Source organism: Adiantum capillus-veneris, chromosome 29 (genome assembly GCF_014529385.1).
Source record: "Adiantum capillus-veneris isolate H3 chromosome 29, ASM1452938v2, whole genome shotgun sequence".
NCBI classification, from domain to species: Eukaryota; Viridiplantae; Streptophyta; class Polypodiopsida; order Polypodiales; family Pteridaceae; genus Adiantum; species Adiantum capillus-veneris.
Genome location: NC_140959.1, coordinates 92259286 through 92287257, shown reverse-complemented (window position 1 = coordinate 92287257; position 27972 = coordinate 92259286). Strand labels below are relative to the sequence as shown.

At 45.8% G+C, this 27972-nt stretch overlaps 2 protein-coding genes across 2 annotated transcripts in view; both read left to right on the top strand.

Moving 5' to 3' along the window:
- The window catches only part of LOC147419589 (PGR5-like A protein), a 111575-nt gene that overhangs the window by 46468 nt on the left and 37135 nt on the right, over positions 1–27972 (top strand). The window lies entirely within an intron of this gene.
- Positions 10570–27871, top strand: LOC147419591 (uncharacterized). Its single transcript, XM_086505259.1, has 4 exons — positions 10570–11742; positions 11845–12206; positions 12302–12851; positions 26603–27871. The coding sequence occupies exons 1-4, from the start codon at positions 11221–11223 to the stop codon at positions 27869–27871; spliced, it is 2703 nt and encodes a 900-aa protein (XP_086361385.1). The 5' UTR covers positions 10570–11220.

Here is a 27972-nt window from a genome sequence, read left to right as displayed (position 1 = left end):
AGAGAGAGAGAGTAGCTAAGTTTGTTGATGCGGTGTCATTGTACGACTGTGCTAATGTGGCCTTGAAAAACGCGCCACAAATTGCGCCGCATTTTCTGTCATGAAACGGGGGCTAACATGGTTGGGCTTTTTTTCCTTTTGCAAGAAAAAGATCCTTATATTAGTTAAGAACATTGCCCAATGGGCTAAAACCTACCCTTGCTTGAGAGGGCTATAAAATGTGGGGAGTGAAAAAGTAAGATATGTACACTGATGGCTAAATCAGGATATGGGAGGTGGAAACAACCACACTGGTGGACGGTACCGCCATCTAGTGAAAGCGCGAAGTAGAAAGGTACCGGTAGGTGCGCGTCGCGATGTAGTGCAGGATTGGGGCAAGAAACAGGAGGTGGAATGCAGCAGAGAAGAAGTGCTAGCAATCGAAAGCAGAGAGAGAGAGAGCTCGTACGTTTTTTTGGGGAAAACTCAATAAGTGAGTTTTGGGTTTCCCACTTTTATTATAAGTGACTTTAAAGAAATGTGTCCAGGTTCATATTGAACCTGAACAAAGTATAAAATGTACAAAAAGGGGTTATTTAGGCCTTTAACCCAACAACCTCCGACTTAAAGGCATAAATGACGCCTTTAAGTTAACCAACTTCCACCAGCTGTATGCAATGCTCATGTTGAGCCTTAGCAAGACTCTTGGTGAGAACATCTGCAGGGTTATCCTGTGTATGGATCTTAGTCAAGTTGACTAGACCATACTCCAATACCTGTTGTATGAAGTGGTACCGCACATCTATGTGTTTGGTACGCGCATGAAACATGGCATTTTTGGCTAAGTAGACAGCACTCTGGCTATCACAACCCAATGCAGGTGTATGAGCAGGCATGGCAAGTTCTTTTGCAAGTCTGTCTAACCAAATGGCCTCCTTTGAAGCCTCTGTGGCTGAAATGTATTCAGCCTCAGTAGTACTCAATGCCACAATTTTCTGCAACCTAGAATACCAAGAGACTGCACCACCAACAATAGCAAATACATATCCACTGGTAGATTTCCTCGTATCCATGTCACGTGCCATGTCTGCATCGCAATATCCCTGCAACTTTAAGTCACTTTTACCATAGCAAATACACTTTGACTGTGTACCTTTCAAATATCTCAGAATGCATTTGACAGCTTTCCAATGCGCTTTGCCAGGATTCGACATGTATCGACTAACAACTCCCACTGCATAAGCAATGTTGGGACGAGTGGCAACCATAGCATACATAAGAGAACCACAAGCTGATGCATAAGGGATTCCCTTCATTGCTTTCAATGCCACCTCATCCTTTGGGCAATCTGTCTTGCTAAGCTTAGTGTATGGAGGTAAGGTACTCCAAGAGGCTTAGCATCAGCCATATTAAACCTGTCAAGCACTTTTGCAATCTACTTTTCTTGAGATAAAAACAACAATTTCAGCTTTCTATCTCTTTTAATACGCATGCCCAAAATGTGCTCTGCATCATAGCAAAAGCTGAATTTAGCTTACGTTTCAACCAAGACTAGTCTTATGTTTCCCGGCAAGCAGCATGTCATCAACATAGAGAACAAGTATGATGGGACTACCATCTTCATCCCTTTTCGTATACAAACAATGATCTGCATGGCTGCGTTTAAAGCATTGAGACAACATAAAAAGTCAAACTTCTTATACCACTGCCGTGATGATTGTCTCAAACCATACAGAGCCCTTTTCAGTTTGCATACAAGTTCTTCACATGTAGGAACTACAAAACCTTTAGGTTGTTTCATGTATATGTCCTCTTCAATGTCACCGTGCAGAAAAGCTGTCTTTACATCCATTTGATTCAATTCCAAATCAAGCACCACAACGAGAGCAAAAAGGACACGCAAAGTTGTAAGCTTTACAACAGGGGAAAAGATTTGAAAATTAATTCTTTCTTTCTGTGCATATCCAGCATTAAAAGTCTCACTTTTACTTTTCAACAAATGCACCCATCCTTTCCTAGTACAGTCATCAATGAATGTAACAAAATACAATTCACCAACAAAAGACTTAACAGGCATAGTGCATACATCGGAGTGAATAAGATCAAGAGGATTAGCTTCAAGAGAGACACCAATGTAATAGAAGATTTCTTTTGCTTTCCATAAAGACAATCGTTACAAAAATACAAGTTTTTGCCTTTTACATCAACCCTCATCAGAGAGGAAAGCACATCAATACCCTTTTGGCTCATATGGCCAAGTCTGTTATGCCACAATTCCATGTGTGAATCAACTTCAGCAATAGCAAGAGACTTGCCAGGCAAAGCTTTACATCGAAGATAGTACAAAGTACCTCTTTTAGACCCTTTTGTAACAAGCATAGCGCCCTGAGCAACTTCCATGAACCCCATAAAAAATGGTCGTATAACCATGTGCATCCAATTGGCCAACGGATAGCAGACTTTTCTTAATGCCTGGTAGAAACCTGACATCATTCAACACAAGATCTTGACCATTGTTAAGAGCCAAACACATAGTACCCATTCCCTCAATATTGTAAGCAAAATTATCACCAAGGTACACCTTGCCATAATTGCCTGCAGTATATGTAGCAAAACACTCTAGAGATGGAGTCACATGGAATGAAGCACCAAAATCCACTATCCATGACTGGGATAGGCCATCGTTAGCACTAAGCAATGCGTCAATGACATCTTTCTTCGAGATAAGCATGTCTTCTGCATTAGCTATCACCAAATCTGAGGGGCATGAAGCCGCAACCAAAATTTCCTCAACGTCTGACAACTCCTGTGCATTCTCAGCATCCCTGGAGGAATCACCTGTTGATTTTTCCCCTTTCTTCTTCTTATCTTGCGTTTCCTTCTTCCTTTCCTGCTCTTTCTTGAAATACCTGCATCGGGTTTCTTGTGACCCTTTCTGCCACATTGATAACAAGTGACATCCTTATCCTTTGTCTTGCTCTTACTTCTATTTTGAGTCCTGTTGCCCGCATCACGCTTTTGATTTCTACCTCTTGCAGTGTAGGCAAAACTGCTACCTTTCCCACTAGACTTGCGTCTAATCTCTTCATTGAGAATAGACCTCTCACTATTGCTCAAGGAGACAACCAATGTTTCCCAAGTTCTGGCAATGTCATAAGCAAGAAAATAGCTTTTAGCTTATCATCGAATTGCTGAAGCCCACTATCCTGCAACTGACTCAACACACCTATAAAAGCACTCAAATGCTCAGAAGCTGACTTCGAGTCATCGAGCTGTATATTATTCACCAACTTCCGCATCAAATGCCCTTTACTTCAACTGACCACCCGGAGACCCCCTTCTTCCAGTACACAGCCCGACTCAAACGCCACATACAAACAGCGCAGAGAGGCTCATCTTGCTGCAATGGATCATTGGCAAGAGGAGGGTCTCGCGACCGAGTTTTTGGCAGATTTTTGGAAGCCGAGGAGAGTCACCATGTTCCAGTGCCTAGTTGCCCATTGAGCTACTGCAGTTGGGAGTTGATTGGTGCACACTATCCTCTCTGTGGTATGTGCCGCTACCCTATGATCATCTACTTGAGACCGACAACACTGTCTTGGGACTGCCCCACGAGACAGCAGGTTTGGCTTCGGATTCTTCCGCTAATGCCTACATTTTCTATAGCTAGCCAGTACACTTGGGGTATTACAACTTGGTCCACATTCACGCGCCTAGCACTTCGCTTCACATGGCTTCAGTCCACAGGATAATTGTGACAGGAGGGCCGGCCTACACTCTAGCCCTCCACATAGCTTGTACCTCGGGAGTGGAGCAAAGATTGAGAGTGTTGTTAGGAGCTCATCTACAGCCTAACACTGTGGTTTATCTAGAGAGTCCACTGCTTCCACATCTTCGAGGCTCGACTCGTCCCACCAGCGGAGATTGTACGTGACGTCTCGCTGGAGCTGATCCATGTACTCAAGGGCCAGTTTGAGAGACTTCAGAGAAGCTCCAACCGCGTGCTGGAGCCACGAGGCCTTCCAGTGACTTTGGCAACCAGGGCAATTCTTCACCATGGTTCATGGCACACCTAGATGTTGGGTTAAAGGCCTAAATAACACCTTTTTGTACATTTTTATACTTTGTCCAGGTTCAATATACCTGGACACATTTTTTTAAAGTCACTTATAATAAAAGTGGGAAAACCCAAAACTCACTTATTGAGTTTTCCCCAAAAAAACGTACAAGCTCTCTCTCTCTCTCTCTTTGCTTTCGATTGCTAGCAATTCTTCTCTGCTACATCCCGCCTCCTGCTTCTTGTCCCAATCCCGCACTACATCGCGACGTGCACCTACCGGTACCTTCTGCTTCGCGCTTTCAACTGGTATCAGAGCCCTAGGGTTTCAAAACAGCTCTGCGGAGTCTGCTGGACAGCAAGTTGAAATTGCTCTCCTGCGATCAATTTCACTTCCATCACGAAGCCCCTTGCATCCAGGGTCGAAAAGGTCACCAAAACTGCAAAAACAACCCAAAATAGGTTGTTTTTAGGTCAAAACAGGTGATTTACAGGTTATTACAAGTCAAAACAGCGATACGCAGATGTACCAAAGTTGTGGGATCGCATGTATTGATGTTTGTCGCGACAAAATGAGTGAAAAGCTGAGTACACGTGCTTGAAATTGCACATTTCAACTGAAAATTTAGAGTTGGACAGTTTCATGTAAAGAAATTGTGATCTATCGTATGCAAAGTCTTGTGGTTGCTCCTATTTGCTGAAATTTTCAGCCTATTGCATCTCCCTTGTTTACACACTTGTGGTTGAATTAAGATGGCTTCTTCCTCTTCCGCATTTGACACTAAAAGTTTGATGGTTCCATGGTCAAAGCTTCGACCTCTGGCAAGAACACATGCAAGGTATCCTTTTCTTAAAGGATTGTGAAGATGCATTGGAAGAGAATAAGCCGCAACGTTTGTCTGACGAAGAGTGGGCCAGGTTGAATAAGAAGGCTATGGCCTACATCAAAATGGCTATCAATGATGACATTTTGACGGACATCAAGCGTTTGGACTCTGCTCATGCAATATGGCAAAAGCTAAAGTCCAATTATGAGAACACCACGCCTGCATTTCCCCCGCGTCTCATTGCACTCACACTAGAGGGCAGCTTTATCAAGCAAGAGCTGACGGGTTAGGGTCTATCACACAAGTCCTCCCTCTGATGCCCACCACTTGGATCCGTTGAAAGCAACACTCGGCCACCTTTGGTACCTCGGTAGTGATTTTGCACGTAATCCAAGACCACTTGGGGGTGTTGATCCCTAATCTGTGTTTTTGAAGAGTGGAAGGGCTTGTCTGCCTCCCCTTGTTCCTCTTTACACACATTGAGAGCGGACCTTGCACTTAGCGGCAGGCCTATCAATGTGAGCTGGGAAAAAGCAACCTTGGTGTGAGCATAAGGCTGCCAAAGGGTGCACGCACAGGAAGGAGTTGAGCTTGGGTAAGAGAAAAGCCTTTTTAAACGTAGATTGCAAGGCGTACCAAGTACCAAGAACCCAAGAACCCAAGTACCCAAGTACCCAGGGCTTGGTCATCACTAGAGGTGGAATGGAGACTTTGTGTGAACGTGATGAGAGTGGAGCTGGAGGAGAAGAAGTCCCTACACCAGGAGGATTGTTCCCCGATCCTCCTCCATCCCCATCTACGCGACGGATTCCACCAAGCCTGATAGACACTTTGGTCAAGTCAATGATGGAGATGATGCTACAACAAGAGGCTCAACGTGCGGCCATGGATAGAGATCGTGAAGAAAGAAGGGCAGCTATGGAGCTTAAGCGTGAGCAAACGCACGAAGCTCAACGCATAGCGGCTGAAGAAAGAAGGGCAGCTATGGAGCTCGAGTGTGAGCAAGTACGCGAGGCTCAACGCATACCGGCCAAAGAAAAGCGAGCGGCTATGGAGTTAGAGCGAGAGGCGTAGAGGGACCAACACATACAAGATTGTCCTTCAGGTACTCTCCTCGAAGATCGAGCCACTCAAGGAGGCCGGCGAGTCATCAGGTAGCACAAGTAGAGAGGAAGACTCCAACAATCCAGTCACTATGTTATGTCCCACTCATAGGAGAGGGGATCTAGCCTAGACGCTGTCGGGATGGGCGTCCAGTGTCCAAGCGGACGTAGTGTGAACACAGCCAGTGTGGCCGGCCATTATTATAAAAGGGAGGCCAATGCCTCATTTGCAGTTATCGACCCCCACTGGCATAGTGCTAGTGGGTTAGCCCGCGAGGCTAGGAGTGCGCAAGGTCACCTCGAGGAGGTGAGGCCGGGTGGTATGGGACGCTCGGTCTTACGGGTGCACGCCTACGTCCTCGGACGTTGGCCCCAGCACAGGGGAGCTTCCGGATGGTGGCTATGGTCGGGTGGTTCTTCCGACGCGTGTCTGTAGGCGGTCCGTGTAGCCGGGAGATCCACTCCTTGCGTTCGTTTCATGGTATCAGAGCCAGCACGAGGGACCGTGTGCACACCTACCGATCGGTTCAAGTCGGGGAACCTCGAGTTCGCATATTTTTTAGTAACTAATCGCTGAAATTGTGCGTTTTTCTTCTCATAAGCTTGTGTACAGGTGATGTGTTGCTGATTTTTACTGACTTTCCAACGGAAATCAGATTTTCATTTACAGTTACTGGTTTTTTATTTAAAAACTGCAATTTCCATTGGTCCAATTGCTGAATTTTACTGCTTTTGCATAGGAATCAGAGAATTGATTACTTTGCATGTGATATTTTTACTTACTTTATCAAAATTTGTGTTGTAGTGAACTTCAGCAGACCATGCTCTCTCGGTCGGAGCAAAGACAGTGAGAGAGTCTCTTAGCAGCGCCAAGACAGAGAGAGTTTCTCAGTAGGCGCAGAGAGAGAGAGAGAGAGAGAGAGAGAGAGAGAGAGAGAGAGAGAGACGTTGAAGAACTTGGAGAACAATCCAGTGTGGAGCTGCGCGTATGTTGAGCACGAGCGTGCGCGAGTCATGCCTCTCCCTCCAGTTTACACGTGCTCTCTCTTGCAGGTCACCACGCGGCAAATTTCACCTTTCTCTCTCTTCAATAAACTGCAACGGTGGTCATTTGTTTTTTTTGAACGCTTAAGAAGACCTTATTTTAAGTGGCACCTTTATTTTTAAAGTGGCCAAGGATATTTGGGGTTTTTTAAAGCATGGTCTAAAACCTGTAAATTATAAGAAAACCACTTACAGAGAATGAGTTTTTGCAGAAGAACTCAGTTTTCAGCCCTCTGCTTCTCTCCCGCCACTCCTCTCTCTCACACGCTTGCACTCCCGCGCTCCGGCTCCCGCCATCGCCTGCTTGCCTTCGGACGCGTATCACTCTTTAGAGTTCAACTTTTCGCGATCGAAAAGTGCAGAAAAGGCCCAGTTCCGCGTGAAACTTCTAGTTTTTTCACGTACCTTGCCATGGATTCCTCTAGCTCGGATGTGCAGCGTGACGACGCGCCAGGTAATATTCAAATTCCGTTCACGCATGCTCTATACACACGGATTACAAGTACCTTCTAGAGCTTCGACCAACGTGTTACCGCTCTTTAAAACGCAAACGTTCAGACGAACATTCGCTTGGCCTCTCTCTAAGGGGTCGTGCAAGGGCTTAGTTCCTGACTTACCGCTCTGGAAAATAGGCTCGGTCGACGACTGCGCGAATTTCTGAGGGCGAAACCCATCTCCAGCAATTGCGGACGCAGATTGCTGCTTTTGGGTGTTCGCAGGGTGGTCCAACTGCCACGATTCCGTAAAAAACCACAAATTTCTTAGGGAAGGAGAAGGAACGTACGGAACTGGCCGTAAATAACTGGCTGCATCAGTGGACCACATATTTTGATCTCCATGGGGAGCATGATGAACGGAGGATTCAGACGATTGCTCTCTATCTGCGTAGTAAGGCGCTTACCTGGTGGTGCGACATGACAGAGAAGCCTACGACGTGGGTTTTCTGTGTGAAATTTAAGAGGGATTTCGCCAAAATGGATCCCTTGAAAGCTTATGCCAAACTGTAGAGTCTTTCGCTGAAATCTTTGTCTTTTGATAAGTATACGACAGCTTTCAAAGAGGCGCACACCTTCTGCAAGGGGGATTCTACGCACGCTGTGCATATGTACCCGCTGGGATTAGATGAGGATTACCGTTGGGCCTTAATCAAGGACAAAGCTCCGACTGACGTTGAGGATATAGTCGCAAAGGCCAGGACGTTCCATTTGATAAATGGAGCCAACTATGAGAAGAAAAGAACTGCAAACCATCAATCCAGTGAGGGTGCTTCAAGGAAGCGACCTCGATTCCAGCATAAGTCCAAATCACCGCCGAGATCTTCTTAAGAGAAGAAGAAAGACAAAAATGCTTCAGTTGCTGATGCAGTGAAGAAGGGGGCTTGCTTTGGATGTGGCCAGACAGGTCACCAAATCAAGGATTGCCCCAAGAAGAAGAAGAAGACACAGAAACCGCAAGGTCGTCCTTCGGTTCAGATTCACGAGATCTCATGTAACTCTGATGTCATCCAAGTTGAAATCCATCATCTAGCGCACAGTTCATGCACTAATTGTACTTTTAGTACCAAAGTGTTGTGATAAGCACGATCTTCTTCGTTTCCCCGGGAAGATCAATGGTCACGACGTGATTGTACTCCTTGATAATGGAAGCTCACACAATTTTGTGGATGCAATGCCATGATCTACTCCTCTCGAACGCGGCAAGCTAGGAGGTAGATCATCAGGAAAACCATCCTTGAAATCAGTCATGATTTCTCTCGGATAAGGTTGGATTCGTCGGAATCCCCAAGTTAACAGAAGAACATGAAACATGTTTACGAAATTCAGTGACAAAAGTACCAAGCACTAATGAATCAAACCAAACAGATGGTACACATTGATAAAAGTCAACATCAGAAGACTTTGTATCTTTATACATTTCCAAAGCAGTAACAACTAGTATTGCAAAACCATTATTTATAGAATTCTGATTACAAAGCGACACACATACATGAGGCATGTCCTGCTTAACAAAAACAAGAGAGTGATGAACATAGTCTATATACAATGAGTCTTGTTTATCATAAAACCATGGAATTCCTAAAATAACATCTGCTCTGTCCAGGCGCATGATGTGGAAATCCAGGTTCTCTTTGTAATCAGCTAGCTCGAACGACAAATCTGGAACCATCTGATTCCATACATCCGTATCCTCGCCACGAGCCACCTTCACGAGATACTCATGGTCACTGTCCCGCGTCCACAGGCTCAGTAACCTTATCGGTTTAGTAAAACGAGGAGGACGAGATTCAACGGCAGCTGAAAGATTATCTCGACAAGGGTTTTGTTCGGCCTAGTAAATCCCCTTGGGGAGCGCCAATGTTACTTTCTCGAAAAAAGGATAACACTATGCGCTTTTGTGTGGATTACAAGGGATTGAATAAGCTCACTGTCAAGAATAAGTATCGGCTCTCACGCATGGACGATCTGATAGATCGGCTCCATGGAGCGCTGTATTTTACGAAGATAGACCTGCAATCAGGCTATCACCAAATACGGATCAAACTGGAAGATATTCCTAAGACAGGTTTCCATACGCGTTATGGTCACTATGAGTTTTTGGTCTTGCCTTTTGGTTTGACCAATGCTCCAGCTACGTTTCAGCAGATGATGAATGATTTGCTGAGACCATTTTTAGGCAGCTTCGTTGTTGTATTTCTCGATGATATCTTGATCTACAGCCGAAGTTTATCTAAGCACTTGGCGCATATATGCGCTGTTCTCGAAGTACTGAGAACTGAGAAGCTTTATGCTAAGGCTTCCAAGTATGAATTCTTCAAGAAAGAGCTTCTGTACTTGGGTCACATCATTACTCGCGATGGAATTCGCGTCGACCCTAAAAAATTGGATAAAGTGGGAAATTGGCTCATTCTGAAGAAAGTGCGCCAAGTAAAGCATAGAAACAAGGGACGGGGGGACGTGGCCCATTTATGCGGGGACAGGATGGGGGAAGCCGGGACGGAGACGGGGAGGCATTTTTGGGACGTGGGGACTTCCCTCATAGGGGACGGGGGGTGGGATGGGTCCCGGGACAGATGGGACGCGGGCAAGGGGCGGACTGCAGCCAACGGGGGGGCGGGATATTCAAATTTCAAACACAGTTTAAACGCCCACTTTATGGGGGGTTTTCCAAATTTCAAAAGCCCACTTTTGGGGGGACTTTCAAATTTCAAAAGCCCACTTTTGGGGGCCTTTCAAATTTCAAAATTCAAAGTTCAAACCCCCATTTTGGGGGGATCTCTTTCTACTTAAGAGCACCCAACTTCCAAGCCTCAAGGCTCATAGCCTCATAGTATCATACCCAAGCCTCAAGGCTCAAGGCCACTTCCTTGAAGTTCCCATTGAAGTCTCTCTCTCTCTCTCTCTCTCTCTCTCTCTCTCTCTCCCATCAAGCTTGCTCCTACTCCTCTTTCCTTCTCTTCAACCCTTCTCTAATATCTATCATCAATGGCATCTCAAGATGGATCCCAAGCTTCTCTAAGTCCTCCTCCTTCTCCTTCCTCCGGCCCCGCCACCAGCTCTCAACCCCCTTCCTCCGCCGACTTCACATAGACATGGTGGAATGAGGTGATTGCTCCCAAGTCCGGTGTTGGAGGTGGAAGCAAGCCGCGGAAGTGCCGCTGTTGTGGCTACGAGCGCAATGGTTCTGTGAGGAAGTTGCGCGCCCACTTCCTTCACGAAAAAGGACATCAAGTTCAATTTTGCCCGCAAACCGGCTCGGAAGAGGAGAAGCAAAAGCTCCTAAACCTTGAGAAGACTCTTGCGGATATAAAAGAAGCCAAGAAGAATCATACCAAGCATCGCACGGTGAATCCGAGGGAGATGGCCACGGCGGCTTTCATCCGAGCATCGGCATCCCCTTCTTCGGCATGATTTTGTGCATCAACCGGCATTGACGGTGACCGCCCACCTCCACTCTCTACCAACCCTTCATCGTCATCTGTCCCTCATTTTCGTCCACCCAAGTGGCAAGCAACTCTTGGATATAGTTGGAAACCGGCCTTGAAAGAGGAGGTAGATGTCGCCGTAGCAAGATTTTTCTGCCACGACCATATTGCTTTCAATGCAGCGCGGTAAGCCAAGCTAAGCTTTAATCTTTAGTTTATACAATGTATATCACTCAAGTCTCATTTATACTTTTTTTTTGACATAAAAGATCTCCATATTTCGAAGAAATGGCACGGAAGATCGGAGAATTTGGACCCACATATGTCCCTCCCTCTTCGGAGAGCTTGTGCACCACTCTTCTTGACAGGGAGAAAATCATGGTGGAGGCGGCATGTGCATCCACAAGGGCTTCATGGAAGAAGAATGGAGTATCTCTCATTGTGGATGGGTGGAGTGATACCCGTCACCGCTCCATTGGCATAGTGGCATATTCTCGGGGGGAGATGTATTTCATTGACTCCCATGATGCATCGGGGGCCGGGAAGAGTGCGCAAGTACTTGCATCAGAGTGGGCGCTTACCATTGAGAAGGTGGAAAGCATGATGTTATTGCCATTGTCACCGATAGAGAAAATAGCAATCCTGCCGCCGGAGCCATCATCGAATCCCTTTTATCCACAAACCACAGTCACATATTGCATGGCTCATTGCCTCAACAATCTTCTCAAAGATATAGGCGCCTTGAAATATATTTCCCCCGTCATTGAGCATGCGAATTCAATGGTGACTTTTGTCAATAATCATCAAAAGGTAACCATTAAGTGCTAACCAATCTTATTTTAGTTCGAATCTAATTTCAATATGGAAGGCCAATTCTCGTTTTGAATGTTGAAACTTGATTTTTCTAAATAGGTGAGGGCTGAATTTTCAAAGAGGTCAAAGCTAGCTCTTCTCAAATACTCAGAGACTCGCTTCGCCTACAACTTCATTATGCTCCATCGCTTGAGTTCATGTAGTGGGGCATTGAGGGGACTCTTCATTAGTGATGAGTTCTTGGCAATGCCCGAGTCAAAAAGTGTCAACGGAGTGGCATGCCGAGCACGGGCCGACATGCCGGAATGGTGGGAGGAAGTAAAGATAATCACCAAAATGGTGAAGCCTATCATCCACCTCTTGCGAGTGTTGGATTCCATGAAGCCTTGCATCGGCAAGATATATGAGGCCATGGACACGATGATTGACTCTCTTGAAAAACTTGTGACTGACCCCGATAGGTATTCACGTCGCACGAGTCACTTTTAAGTTTTCCCTATGCTTTACAAGTTTACTCTCTTGAGTTTTAACTTTGTTTTGAATCTTCATAAAGTAGGTACGAGGAGATCCAAGACTTGTGTGTGTCAAGGTGGAATGCCTACCATTCTCCTCTTCATGCAGCCGCTTATGTAGTGGATCCACAGTTCCAACAAGGGAACCAATACAAAGAGGTGATGAATGGTTGGCAAACCATCCTTGCGCGCCTTGTGCCCGACCTAAAGGAAAGGACCGAGATTCGGAGGCAAATCAATGTCTACAGAAATGGAAAGGGAGAAATTCACATGCCCGATGCACAAGCATCTCGCTTTGAGATGGGGAGTGCTCTTTGGTGGGAGGAGTTTGGGGCGGGATTGGGCGGTTTACAGGATTTGACTATTCGCATTCTTAGCCAAGCATGCACTACGAGTTGCTTGGAGCAACTTTGGAGTGTGTATGCTCATGTAGCCTCAAAGAAGAGGAATTGTCTTGATGTGCAGAGAGCCAATGATCTCATATATGTCTCATCAAATTTGAAGATGCTTTCCAAGTCAGACCAAAGTGATGATTTTGCGGAGTGGGCACTTACCGAGGATGATCCTATCCCAGAGACACAGATAGATGCAGAGGTGCCAGAGGCAGAGAGATTGAGACAACACCACTTGAGGATGATTTTTTGGATCAAATGGACTATGCAGGGCCAGTTGACATTCAGTTGGCACCATGGGCCAACATGTAGAGTCTAGAGTCTAGACCACTTGAGTCTCGAGTCTTGACTCGCCACTCTTGACTCGAGTCCTTCCCTTTTTGACTCCCATTTATGCTAAACTCTACTTATCCACTCTTCACTTGTACATCATTATGTTTTACCCCTTGGCGAGGATGATTGATGCTTGATCACCACACCAATGGTGTACTGTGTCGCGCACGCCGCACGCCCTTTGTTATATTTTGGTGTTATGTAATTTGAATGCAAAAACCACTTTTTCTTTGCAATCTTGTGCTCTTAGTGTTCATATTGTCTCAGTATTAAATTTGCAAAGAATTAGTGTTTTTTAAAGCGCGTCCCCTGTCGCCTCCCCCGTCCCCTGTTTTGCCACGTCCCTGTCCTCGGGACCCGCCACGTCCCCGAGACCCGTCCCTGTTCCTATGTGACTATGAAGTAAAGTCCTTTTTAGGCTTTACAGGATTCTTTCGCAAATTCATCAAGGATTACTCTAAAGTTGCTGCTCCGCTTACGCAACTTTAAAAAGGAAGGGTGTAACATACTTGGACACTCTTAGACACTCCAAGTCAAGAATCAACCGCGACAGCACCAAATAACCACTTCAAACAATTCACAGATCACAATAGATTTGCACTGGCCCGACGGAGTTCCGTACCTAGAGATATTGGCCCCAAAGACTGGCGCCCCTTTCGGTATTTCTTTTTATATTAATCGGTTCAAAGTACAAGGGAGTGACTCGGGGTTCACTCTCAGACTCTGCGTCCATATGCTCTCAGGTGTGAAGGCCCAAGCCACTTATTTGAAGGTTTACAAGGGATGCCCAAAAGCAGAGCCCCAAAAAGCTTCAAAATCAAAAGCATCTGTTCTCTCTCTCTCTCTCTCTCTCTCTCTCTCTCTCTCACAGAGTCTAATTGAAAACAAAAAGCATTCTCTCTCTTTCTCATTTGCGTGGATGCTAAAAAGCATGCTACCGTAAAACGTGCCGCAAAACGCGGAATTCCGTACCAGCTGCTGCCACGTGGCATCCCGGCAGATTTTAGGGTTTGCTGAAATTAGGGTTTCAGCCAGAAATTAGGGTTTTTGGCGCATTTTAGGGTTTGCAGGAATTTTAGGGTTTCAGCCAGAAATTAGGGTTTCTGCTCTCCGCCAGGTCATCACTTTGTGACAAAGGGCCGAAGACTTTGGGTCCTCACCGTAAAGGTAACCCCCCTGTTGTCTGGAATGAGCGTCTTGATGAGAGCTTTCGGACACTAAAGCACTTGGTGACTACTGCGCCAATATTGCACATTGTGGATCCTAGCAAACCGTTTGTGATTGAAACGGATGCTAGTGATGCCATTGGTGCGGCATTATACGAGGATGGACGTCCTGTTGCGTTTGAAAGTAAGAAACTTTTTGATCCTGAGATGCGTTATCCAACATATGAGAAGGAGCTTTACGCCGTAGTCCACGCCTTGCGGAAATGGCGACACTACTTATATGGCTCTACTTTTGTTGCATAGACAGATCATCACTCCTTGCGCTATATCTGTGATCAGGGTGATCTCAGAGGCTGGAAGGTTAGATGGGTTGAGCTATGCAAGAGTTTGACTTTGAGATCCGTTATAGAAAAGGATCCAACAATCAAGTTGCTGATGCACTCAGCAGGATTCCTGAGGTTAATGCCTTGTCTATGGCGGAAATCTCGACGGATTTCTATCTCTCTCTCCGAGGGCTATGTCGTTCCGATGGCCATTTTGGCAAGATATGGAATGAGGTCCAAGCGGGGCATGACTCGCGTACAGGCTTTGTCACAAACTGTGACGTGGCTGCCAGTACACACACACTCTCTGCCTTGTGGGAAACCCTAAATGCTGACATGGCTGGCTGTACTCGGAAATGGCGGAGGCTTTGCCACGTGGTAGCAGTACGGACGCTCGCGAATTACGGCAGCTTTTGGGTATTGCTTTTGGCTACGCAATTACAAAGAGAGAAAGAGAGACTTTTTGCTTTATTCTCTACGCAAGAAAGAGTTAGAGAGAGCGAGAGCTTTTATTTAAAAAGTCTTGCTTTGTGCCAAGTATGGCTTGAGAGAGAAAAGGAAAGCTCTTGCTTTATTTGGGCTTTTGATTTTCAGCTTTTGGGCACTGCTTTTAGCATCCCTTGTAACCTTTAAATACGCGGGTAGGCCTTCCACAACTCAGAGCATCTGGACGCAGAGTCTGAGTGTGAGCGCCTGCCTGCACTCTTGTACTTTAAACACAGATTAATACAAAAAGAAATACTGAAAGGGGTGCCATTGGGGCCAATATCTCTAGGCACGGAACTCTGCCAGGGCCAGTGTCGAATCAATTGTGAACTGTGAACTGTTTGAAGTGATTATTTGTGGTGTCATGGTAGATTCTCGACTTGGAGTGTCCAAGTCTGTTACAGTGGTATCAGAGCACGACCGATTTCTCTTCTACGTGAAATCCGATCTCTTTTTTTTCCGCGGCACTTGTGGCTTTAGGCAAAGATCAATCGACTCCGTCTACATCCGAAGATACAGGAAGGGATCACAATGAAGATTCACGCGAGGAGTACGGCTCGCCTCGGCCTACTCGGGCGGAGCGTCAAGAGATGGAGCGTCAACAATTGATCGGCGATGCAACAAAGATGATGCTTAATTTTGTGAAGGACCCAAAATTGGCAAAATATATGAGCCAGACTTCTTTCGAAGAGGTGCACACGGAGTGGGAGAAGACCACAAAGCCACCCCCCAAACCCACTCTCAAGAAACCTCCTACTCCCAGGAAGTATACAGAGCAAGAATTAGAAGAGGTGGTTGATGCACGAATTTCTCAGCTTTTTGACGCACAGAACAAAGTTAAAAAGCGCGACAAAAAGTAGAAGAAAGGCACTGACTTTCCGGGTTATTTGGGCCGTCAGTCTACATTCGAAAAGACAAAGAAACAGCAGAAGCGTGTTCGATTTGAAGGAGTACCCAGTTCTTCTTCTTCTTCTTCTTCTTCTTCTGACAGTTCTTCTAGCTCATCTGACTCGAGCGAAGAAGACAGAAAAGGCAAAAAGCGAAGCAAAAAGCAACGCTTCGGGAAGGACAAGAAAAAGGCAAAGAAGTCTAAATCTTGCCCCGTGGTTGACAATTCTACCGAGGACTCGTCTACAGATAGTTCGGACTCTGATGACAGCAGCTTTTATGCAAAGAAGAAGAATTTTTACAAAGCCAACCAATATGACTTTCAGGAAGACAAGAGCAAGAAAGTCCGAGAGTTTAAGGAAGACAAAAGCAAGAAGGTCCGAGAGTTTAAGGAAGGTGGACAGTCAATTAAATTTGACACATTTTCTGGTTATAGAGATGCTTCGAAGGCTTTGTCTTTTGTACAATAGTTTGACATCGCTTTCGCGGGAGGGCATTACTCAGAGCACTCTAAGATTCGGAGAGCTGCCTCTTATTTTAAGGGGAATGCTCGGACTTGGTGGTCCACGCTTCTATTAAACAAGACTGCGCCAGTTAAATGGCTGAAATTCAAGAGGCTTTTTATTTCTTCTTGGCTGACTCGAGAGTATGAAAGCGACATACGAACTGCTTCGAACCATCTTCGGATGACCAAGAAGGATACAGTGGACGCTTATTGCGAGAGATTCTGGAGCTCTTTTCTACCCGCCTCTTCATTTAAGAAGATCTCGTTCAAGGAACAGATTGAGCGGTTTACCTTGGGTCTTCCTACAGAGATCCGAGATCACTGCTTGGAACAAAAGTCAGCTTCCATTCAGGAGTTGATGAGTCATGCGAAACGGGGTTTTGCCATTCACTCAGACAGTTTGACCTACCCCACCTATGAGATCATGACACAAAGAGCCGAACAGACTTCGACAAATGAAAGTAGAAAGAGGAAGAGCAACCCAGAAAAGAAGGATGCACGACCCAAACTCACTCCACAGGAGAGAGCTCGCTACATCAGGGAAGGGAAATTGCTTTGGATGCGGGGAAACTGGGCATATCTCCGCGAAGCGCCCTATAAAGGCACAAAAAGTGAAACCGGCCCATGGTGGGGCGGTAGGCTTTAGCTTTCACCCGACATTCTTTACTTTAGACACACACACGGAGCACTTTGCAAAAAGAACCTGCGACGGGAATTATCACTTGAATACACACATGGCTCGGAAGCTAGAATGCCTCGAGCAGACGCCGACAACCTGTAGGCCCCAAAATTGCGCCCCTTTCGGTATTTCTATATACTTTGAGGGTAAATTTACAAAGTAGAGTCCTGGGAATCCTTTGTCTATGTCCAACTAGATACCACTTGATTTGGCCAAATTTCGACAGCATAACAGCCCCAAAACTTGCGCGAAACCAATTCCCCTGCTGGAACTCACTTCCACTGGCATAAACCCTTTGATTCCTGCCCAAAAACAGTAAATTCAGCACGCTGTATTTACTGGTTTTTGCCCTGTTTTCATTCACAAACAGTCCCCTAACTGTCTTTTGCTAGTGGGGCACTATTCCCAATGGTTTTGGCGTCCATACGGCTGAAAAACAGTCAATTTACAGTGCATACACAGCGCTGAAAACGCACGTGTACGGTGAGGTTATGACCCTCACCGGTGCCTGCTTTGGAGTAGCAGTTAGCTACCCCTGTTCCTGCTCAAGGAGGCTCTTGCCTCAGCACAAAAGCATGAAACCACACAGCTGTACATCAGTCAAATGAAGAGCCCTCTTGTGGGGCATCACACAATTGGTAGGGGAGAGAGAGCAGTGTGTAGTGTGCAGGTCATCACTCCTAGCACCACACTATACATAGAGAGGAAAGCAAGCACTCCATAGCTCTTAACCTGTTGAGAGGTTCTCAATGAAGCATCCCCCCAACATAAATCGAGCGCCCCCTCTTCTGTGCTTGACCTGTAATGCATCTATGAACAAATAGATGCAAAAAGGAAAGATTTCCATGGCTGCCAAAACCTGCGTATCGCTGAAAATACAGCAAAACAGCCTTGTAAACACGCATCTGATGCCTTCCAATGCTGAAAATGAGCTCCTTGGACCTAGGTGAAGTCATGGGAAGCTCAAAAATGGAGAGAAATGGCTGAAAATCAGCATTAACAGCCTCCAAAACTGCTCCAAAAAGTCAGTTCCGAGTTCTGTTCTCCCAAACTTGGTAAATTGACCAAAAAGTGCCACTTGGCACTCATGCATGCAAATTCCCCGCATTGGGCTTGCTGCTTAAAAATCTCTCAACTGGTGCATCAGTTGACTTTGCAGCAGAGTAATAAAATGTTCCCCTGGTCATACCGAAGGTAATGACGCAAACACATTTCACGGCCCAAAATAGCAATTCCCTAAATTTTAGGAAATGATTCCATTGGGCTTCCACTAGTCATCTGACCATCTATCCTCATTGGGACCGCATCCAAAAGTGCAATGTGGCCCAACTGTCGGATACTTTCTGTTGGTGATCCCACCTTGACTTTATGCCTTTATTGAGTTTACTTCCTAGTATCCACCAACTTGCTAAGTGCGACGGGGGGACCTACATGATCTTGAACTGAGCCTAGACATCCTTTTACTTTACGAGTTCGAGTGCCGACCAACCTCCTGTCTGCTAGTGAAACTATCGTTCACATTGGCCATACAATGTCCGACCGTTTGCTACTTCAAAAAGAGGGTCTCAAAATTAAACAAAACCCAATGGAAAGAAACCAACAACTAAAGTTAGCAGTTGCCACGTCCCCATGACATAGTTAACAGTTGCCACGTCCTCGTGACAGAAAGAACAGAACGACAAGGACGATGAAGGCTTGAGAGTTCGAGAGCAGCTGAGGAACGTGGAAGAAAAGGCAAGATGAAAACAAGATGGTTTCAGATTGCGTGCGTACCGATCCCAACACGATGGACGAGAGTACAAAACTTTGCCAAGCTTGGGACAAAGTGAAAGACCAAGAAGCCCTGATCTTCTTTGATGGAGGAGCCAAGGCCAACTTCACATCACCGGAATTGGCGGCGCGGCTCGAGGTCGCTCCTGATCGGATGGGACCACTTGCGGAGGCAGTTCTAGCGGCACCCGGCAGGGACGTAGCCATTACACCTGTCATTGGTAAACTTTGGTTGCATTGTCAGGGGTATTTGGGGCATGAGAACTTTTACATAATGCCTTTGGAAGGTTGTGATGTCCTCTTGGGAATTCCCTAGTACCACAAGAACAACGCCGTGGTCGACTATCGGGCGAGGAAAGCGACATTGACCAGAGAGAAGGGCAGAACCATTGTACTTGATATTAAACTTAAGGGCAAGTCTGTCCCTATTGTATCGGCTTCTACCATTTCAAAGTTAATGAAATCCAGTCTGTTGTTTACTCGATCTTTTTGAAAGATTCGAGTTGATGAGGATAGAACAAATATGTCTGAACTTGATAAAGAACGCCAAGATTTTCTCCATGCTCATGCCAATTGCTTCTCAGAGGGCCTGCCAGGTGAGTTATCACCCGCTCGTCCTGAAGATCATACTATTGATCTGATACTTGGAAGCACACCACTGAACCGGCCACCTTACCCTGTGAGCTGAGCCCAAAACGAAGAGATTATGAACCAAGTGAAAGACCTCTTGGAAAAGGGTCTTGTCCAGCCTAGTACTTCACCGTATTGCTCTCCAGTGTTGTTGGTTTTGAAGAAAGACGTATCTTGGAGAATGTGCATCGATTATAGAGCTCTCAACAAAATCACCATCAAGAACAGATTTCCGATTCCTAGGATTGATGATATACTCGGCAGATTACAGGGACCCTCGTGTTTTAGAAGGATTCATTTGAAGAGTGGAAATCATCAGATCCGAATCGCACCGGGAGACGTCTACACGGCAGCCTTTCGGACTACTTTTGGGTTATTTGAGTTTTGGTGATGCCTTTTGGCCTAACCAATGCTTCTGCGACATTTAACCGGAGATGGACATGATTTTTCGATAGTATAGACTATTTGTTGGCACTTTCTTTGACGATATCATTGTTTTCTCCAAGGATGAGACAGAACATAGAGTACATCTGCTTCAAGTCTTTCAGGCATTATGAGATCACAAGTTAGTGATTAATGCGAAGAAAAGTGAATTTTTCCTACCAGAGATACACTTTTTGAGACACATTGTGTCAGCAGCAGGAGTGCAGATGGATCCGGCCAAGATAGAGACTATTTGTGATTGGCCCGATTTGAAGAATGTCCATGAAGTAAGAAGCTTATTGGGATTGTGTTCGTACTACAGGTGGTTCATTAGAAAGTTTGTAGAGGTTGCTTCCCCTTTGCATATCTTGACACAGAAAGGAGTCCCTTTCTCGTGGGGACCCACAAAGATGACTGCCTTTCAAGCATTGAAAGAGAAATTGACTACGGGACCAGTTTTGACTTTGCTGGACTTGCAGAAGTCATTTGAAGTATATCGTGATGCTTGTGGTCGTAGTCTGGGTGCGGTCTTAATGCAAGTAGGCCATGTCATTGCTTACGAGAGCCGATTGTTCTCAAGGCCGGAATTGATAGCACAGATTTATGAGAAAGAGCTTTTGGCGGTTATCCATGCTCTTACTCAGTGGCGACACTACCTACTTAGAGTGGATTTTACTGTCTTTACAAACCATCAAAGTTTACGCTACTTCTTGTCTTAGAAGCTGCTATCGGAAAAGCAGATGCGGTGGGCGAACATCTTGTCACAGTTTCACTTCCAGATTGTCCATGTGTAGGGACAAAAGAATTTGGTGCCAGATGCTTTGTCTCGGAACCGTTGGTTCTGGCTATTTCCGCGATTCACCATAGGAGCTTCGAGGATATGGTCGACCAGTATGCCATAGATACGGATTTTGCAGACGTCTTCACACGGATACGGGATGGGGAGACAGTAGCGGGATATTTCATTCGGGATGGCTACTTGATGACAAAATCCATGTTGTGCGTTACACAGCCATTGAGGGAAAAGGTTATGACTGAATGCCACTGTCCACCGTTTACGGGTCACCGCGGCATTGCTACCACCTTGAAAGGGGTAGAGAGATACTTCTTTTGGTCGAGACTCAGGAAGGATGTAGACGAGTTTGTGCGCAGTTGCTTGGTATGCTAGAAGGTCAAGTTTGACAGGCATAAAGCACAGGGATTGTTACAGCCTTTGCCCATACCCACCCGCCCCTGGGAAAGTATTGCAATGGATTTCATTTTTGATCTCCCGATAACGCAGAGTGGTCACGATGGTATCTGGACTGTTATTGACAGATTTAGCAACCAGGCTCATTTCATTCCAGTGAAGAAAACAATCAAGACGGATCACTTAGCGAGACTGTTTGTGACCCAGATTTTCAGATTACATGGCATGCCCGAGATGATTATCGCTGACAGGGACCCCAGATTTACGAGTTTGTTTTGGAAGGCAATTTGGGAGAACATTGGCATGCGTTTGCAGTTCTCGTCATCTTTCCACCCGCAGACTGACGGGCAATCTGAGATTGCCAATTCAATGGTTTTAGATTTATTGGAGTCTTATATCTCGGATCAGAAGACTCAATGGGAAAAGTATCTAATTTGCCTACAACTACACGATACACTCTTCGCTGGGGAAGGCGCCATTTGAGATTGTTGAAGGCGCTACAAAGGTTCCACCCTTCCTAAGCACGAAAAATAAGATTTTTGAAGTCGATGAGTATACGCGCGACTTGGACACGGCTTTTGCCAAGGACCGCGAGGCTTTGCAGAAATCTCAGGAAAGACAGAAAAAGGCAGCGGATCGCCATCGTCGCGATTTGAAATTGAAGGAGGATGATTGGGTGCTCTTACGTTTTGAGAAGGCACACCCGAGAAAGAAAAAGGAAAAGGAGAGGCTTTTTCCAAAGCTTAGTATGAGATACTACGGACCTTTCCAGATCTTTGAAAAGATCAATGATGTCTCCTTCCGACTGAAACTGCCTGATACTTGGAGGATTCACAATGCATTTCATGTGAGTCTCTTGAAACCTTTTAAAGGAGATGTGCCTGAAGATGGGGAGCCCGATGAGCAACCCGAAGTGGAGGAAAAACAAGGAGATCCTTGTTTCTGAACAGATTTTGGCACATAAGGACAGAAGGATCAAGGGTACAGTACGAAGTCGGTTCTTGGTTAAATTCAAGAACTATCCTGCATTGGATGCGAAGTGGATGAGGAGGAGGACCTAGCAGATACTCCTCAGATTGTGAAACTTTACCTTGAAGCTTTTGGTTTAGCATAGTCTATTCCAAATGGAACCCCGAATTCAGCTTGGCCGGAGATCTGGTACAGTGGGTTGCACAAGAGGGGAGTTACTCCGCTCCTTTGTCAACAGATGCCTTGATTTTTAGAATACTAGAGTCACTGATGTCTCTTTGAGCTTCAGGGATACTGAGAGCTAACAATATTCTGCTGTATGACTTTATGAACTGGAATTCCCGAACATGATACTGACTTGTTCTTGACTTGTTTAAGTGCAGGAACTGATAGACTAAATGACTGCAGCATTTTGGTCTGAATGATCTCGAATAGTCATGGTTGCAATAGGGGTTAGTCAATCGGGAATCTATGAGGTCCTGAGTGGATATAGATGCGATTGCTAACTGCATTGCCGATAAATCATGGTCTAAGATCCGAATGAATGTTGAATGTGATTTGTCATGTGATGTGATTGTCGATTGGTACATGTGCTAGATGTGTGTTCCTAGTGCATCGGTACTAACAATTAGTGTTTTCTACGGCAGTTTATGGCTTGTCTGTGTTGCAGGCGTAATTGAGGGTGATTACAACGCTTTCAAGAGGGGGGTATGTCACAAACTGTGACATAGCTGCCCAATACACACACACTCTCTGCCCTGTGGGAAACCCTAAATGCTGACGTAGCCGGCTGTACTCGGAAATGGTGGAGGCTTTGCCACGTGGCAGCAATACGGACGCTCGCGAATTACGGCGCAAATTGCGGCAGCTTTTGGGCATTGCCTTTTGGCTACGCAATTACAGAGAGAGAAAGAGAGACTTTTTGCTTTATTCTCTACGCAAGAAAGAGTTAGAGAGAGGGAGACCTTTTATTTAAAAAGTCTTGCTTTGTGCCAAGTATGGCTTGAGAGAGAAAAGGAAAGCTCTTGCTTTATTTGGGCTTTTTGGGCATTGCTTTTAGCATCCCTTGTAACCTTTAAATACGCGAGTAGGCCTCTCACAACTCAGAGCATCTGGACGCAGAGTCTGAGTCTGAGCGCCTGCCCGCACTCTTGTACTTTGAACACAGATTAATACAAAAAGAAATACCGAAAGGGGCGCCAGACTTTGGGGCCAATATCTCTAGGCATGGTACTTCGCCGGGCTAGTGTCGAATCAATTGTGAATTGTGAACTATTTGAAGTGATTATTTGTGGTGTTGTGGTAGATTCTCGACTTGGAGTGTCCAAGTCTGTTACAGGCTTGGGTGATCCGGGAACCCAAGTGAGTCATGCTGGAGAGACGAGACAACTAAAGGTGGACTATTGTTCAGAAATGGAAAAGTCTGCGTGCCGGAAATCGATGAGGTTCGACAAAGGATTTTGTGCGAATGCCACGATGTTCCTAGCGTTGGACACCCAGGCATTCAAAGAACTTTGGCTTTGGTCAAGCGATCTTTCTATTGGCCTAGTATGTACCAATGATTTAGAAAAAATCGTAAGTTATAAGAATCTCTGAAGATGCGAGCACTCTTAGGAGGGTAAAGGGGCCGTGCTACGTCGGGCAAGGGGCGCAGGTAGGAGACGCAAGGTAAGGGCGAAACGAAGGCGGGGCAGAGCATGAAGGGCTCCGAGCCTGGAGGGTAGGACAGGCGCAGGTATTTTTAAAAATATATGTGGCTTCAATTGTGCATCACCGAGCAGCTCTGGCTGGGATGGTCAGAGCAATGAATAGTTTGTAATGTCGCCGCCATGGTTCGAATCCTCATGATGTGAAGAGCTTTTGCTCTACATGAGGAGAATCGAATGGATCTCAAAGGAATCTGTGAAAGATTCGGGGGCAATATAATAACGAAGTCACCAGTATCCTTCACAATAATGTGCTCTTACATAGAGGGCTATGTGAAGAGGTGCGCTCAATGTCAGGTCAATAAGGCAGAGCTCCTTAGGAAAGCTGGCCTGCTACATCCATTGGAAATCCCAGATGCCAAGTGGCAAAGTATTTCCATGGACTTCATCGTTGGTTTGCCAATTACTAGTCGGGGCAATGACGCCATTTGGGTTGTGGTCGATAGACTCATAAAAATGGCGAAGTTTATACCAACGAAGTCGACAGTAAAAAGCCATGAGTTGGCGGTTTTATTTGTCGATCAGCTTTATAAGTTGTATGGTCTGCCAGAAGATATCGTCAATGATCGAGATACTAAGTTTACTGGCCAATTTTGGCGAGATGTGTTTGCTCATCTTCAGACGAATTTGAGTATGCCGTCTTCTGACCATCCTGAGTCCGACGGACAAACTGAGAGGATGAATCAGACATTAGAGGACATGTTAAGAGCCTATGTCTCTCACAGGCAGTCTGATTTGGAAAGGTATCTTTTACAATTAGAGTTTGCCTATAATAGTAGCAAGCACTCTGCTACTAGATTTAGCCCGTTCATGCTGATGTATGGATTTGAGCCTAAATCCTCGGTTGCTATCGGTTTAGAAAAAGTCAAGGAACGCCAAGCTCGTGATTTCCTGTATGACATGCAAGAAATGCTCGAATTGGCTAAGGATAGTATAAGAATGGCTCGTGATCGAGTCACTACTTACGCTAATCAAAAGAGATCTCCAAGGACTCTAGATGTGGGACAATGGGTCTATTTGAAGATACCCAAGGATTCCAAGACTATGCGAACGGGAAAGCATTATAAGCTCTCAACTAGATATTGTGGTCCATTCTTGGTCACAAAGAAAATTGACCAAGTTGCCTATAAACTCGCTTTTCCTTCGGATGTTAGTGTACATCCAATGTTTCACGTTAGCCGCCTTAAAGTAAAATTGGGCGAAGCCGACGTTGTCGTGCCTATCGAGGAAAATGTATGGCAAGATATGCAAACTAAGTATATTCCTCGAGAACTAGAGGCAGTTTTAGATCATCGTACCCGTCAAGGGGGGAAGTATGTTATGTCCCGCTCATAGAAGAGGGGATCTAGCCCAGACGCCGTCGGGATGGGCGTCTAGTGTCTAGGCGGACATACTGTGAACACGGCCAGTGTGGCCGGCCATTATTATAAAAGGGAGGCCAAGGCCTCATTTGCAGTTATCGACCCCGACTGGCAGAATGCCAGTGACTAGCCTGCGAGGCTAGGAGTGTGCAAGGTCACCTCGAGGAGGTGAGGCCGGGTGGTATGGGACGCCTACGCCCCGACGCTGGCCCCAGCACGGGGGAGCTGTCGGATGATGGCTATGGTCGGGTGGTTCGTCCGACGCGTCTGTAGGCGGTCCGTGTAGCCGGAAGATCCACTCCCTGCGCTCGTTTCACACTGAGAAGTTGAAGTTGAGTAAGTATGATGGTAAGATGGATGCTTCTCTGATTCATTCATGGTTGCATCAATTTAATGCTTTCTTTGCAACTAACAAGAAAACAAGCAACATTAAAGTTTTGAATGCTACCATGTTTCTAGCGGGTGATGCCATTAATTGGTATCAAGCTTGGCAGGAAATCACAATTGACTGAGCATCTTGAGCATGCCGCGGATGGCGTACCCCTCTCTCAGTTGGGGTGACTTTTAAGACAAGCTGAAGGCTCGTTTCATGCCACCACAGAACCTTGATCGGTTAAAAGAAGATTGGCATGGTCTTAAGCAAAATGGCACTCCTGATATGTCTTTTTCTAACCGTATTTTGTAGATTGGCATTCAATTACGCGAATCAGATGCAGAACGAAAGCAAGCTTTCTTTTTTGGGTTGGATGAGTCCATAAAGTTCGATGTGCAAGTCTTCAACTCTACGGACTACAATGCCGCAGTGGCGATAGCTCACGCCTAAGAAATGAAGCACAACAAAGGTAAGCCTAAGGAGAACAAGCCGTCTCAGAGTACCTCGCAGAACCCACCGAATGGTAAGAACGGTAAGACCATTGTTCAGGGTGGAATCCGTACGTATGTATGGTACCATTCCGTACGCTACAGTCGTACGGTACGGTACAGTACGTACCGTACAATACAGCACGGCATTAAAAAAAATTTGGGCGTTCTTGCTCGGACAAGTTTCACTAGGGGCCGCTTCCAGATGGGCTTATTAGTGTGAAGGGGAGAAAGCCTTAGGCTTTTTTTAACGACCACTGTAGCAAAAGAGTCTCTGTTATGTTACAGAGAAGTCTGCAGAGCAGTGCACCAGAGACCTGCAGAGCCAAGCTACACGCGTGAAAAGGTTCTGCTTCTGCCACCATGCACTCCGTACTCTTCTCTTACTCCGTACTCCTCATGTGTGTGTACTCTTTTGCAATTGCAATGTGCAGGATTCATTATGCCGCGTAAAACCAACCCCAACTGGTCGCTCCACACCAATGTGTTGAGCATCATCACAATTACTTCTCAGCAAGGTTCCGACACACACTTATGGCAATGCAAGTATTGTGGGGACCAGTACACCAGCACTATTACGCGAGTCAAAAAGCACTTGACGAGCATCGGGTGCACTGATCAGATTGGTGCATGTGAGAAAATACCACCACCTTTGAGGGAGTAGCTTGTTCAAGAGTATTTTCCTGTTGGTGCTCCTGGTTTGAGAGGTGCTCCCAGCACACAAGATGCTTTACATGATGCTTTTGTTGGAGAGCTGGAGTCTTTAGGTGCAAAGACAGAGGTTGGAGGAGGTTCGGCCTCCATGCAACCCCCTACTTCCAGGAAGAGAGCACGTGTTGGCGGTGAAGATGAGGATTCCTTGCCACGTGAAAAAGGTACATCTGAAACACCAACGCAAACCACTTTGCCTAGTCGCATCTCTTCTCAGGCTTGGGTGAAAGAGCGTCAGAGGGTGGCAGAGATGGAGATATGTCGCACTCTTATTGAGTGCAACATATCTTTCAATGTTTTGCGCATAGATCAGTGGAAAAGAATGGTAAAATCCATTGCACAGGTGGGGCCTACTGAGTCATGGACAGGTCTTGATTACAGCAAGATGCGCACCACTATGTTAGATGAACAGAAGGCCTTAATTGACAAGGCACTTACGCCTGTGAAAGCTGGATGGAAGGAGTTTGGATGCACCATTATCTCAGATGGTTGGGCAGATATACGCAGACGACACATAATCAATATCCTTGTGTCTCCTGCTTTGGGCACCTATTTCTTGCGTGTTGTGGATGCAGGAAAAGCAGGGGAAAAGATCATGGCTGAGTTTATTTTTTGTCACATCAAAACAGCCATAGAGGAGGTTGGCAAGGAGAATGTTGTGCAGGTGGTGACAGATAATGCAGCTAATTGCAAGGCAATGGGATTTATGGTGGAGCAACAGTTTCCTGGCATAGTGTGGACTCCATGTGCTGCACATTGTTTGGATTTGCTCATGGAGGATATTGGCAAACTTTCATGGGTGCAGCCCATAGTTGCAGATGTAGTCAAGGTCACCACATTCTTTCACAAGAAACATCAGGCTCTTGCTATCTTCCGCAGCCATAGCACTTTGGATATGGTTCAACCTTCAAAAACCAGGTTTGCCTACATTTACTTGGTTTTACAGAGGCTCTACAAACTTAGAGATCCACTACTCCAGACAGTGGTGGATCCAAAATGCCGAGGCATGTCAAGATCGCAAGATGAATCTACAAAATACTTGCAGAGGCGGATCCTTGATGAGAGCTTTTGGCAGGAAGTGCACGCTCTTTCAGTGGCACTCAAGCCAGTCTACGTCCTCCTTCGATTGACGGATATCGAGGGATCGACCTTAGTCCATCATCTGTTTATGCAGATGAAAGACCACGTTTCCAAATGCGATCTGTTGACTATTGATCGGTAAGGGTTCCTCATGTTCTAATGGTTGTCTGTTTTAATCATCAAGTCTAAGTTCTAACTTGTATTGACGAGTTGTTTTGATATTTCTGCCGATCAGATTTATTG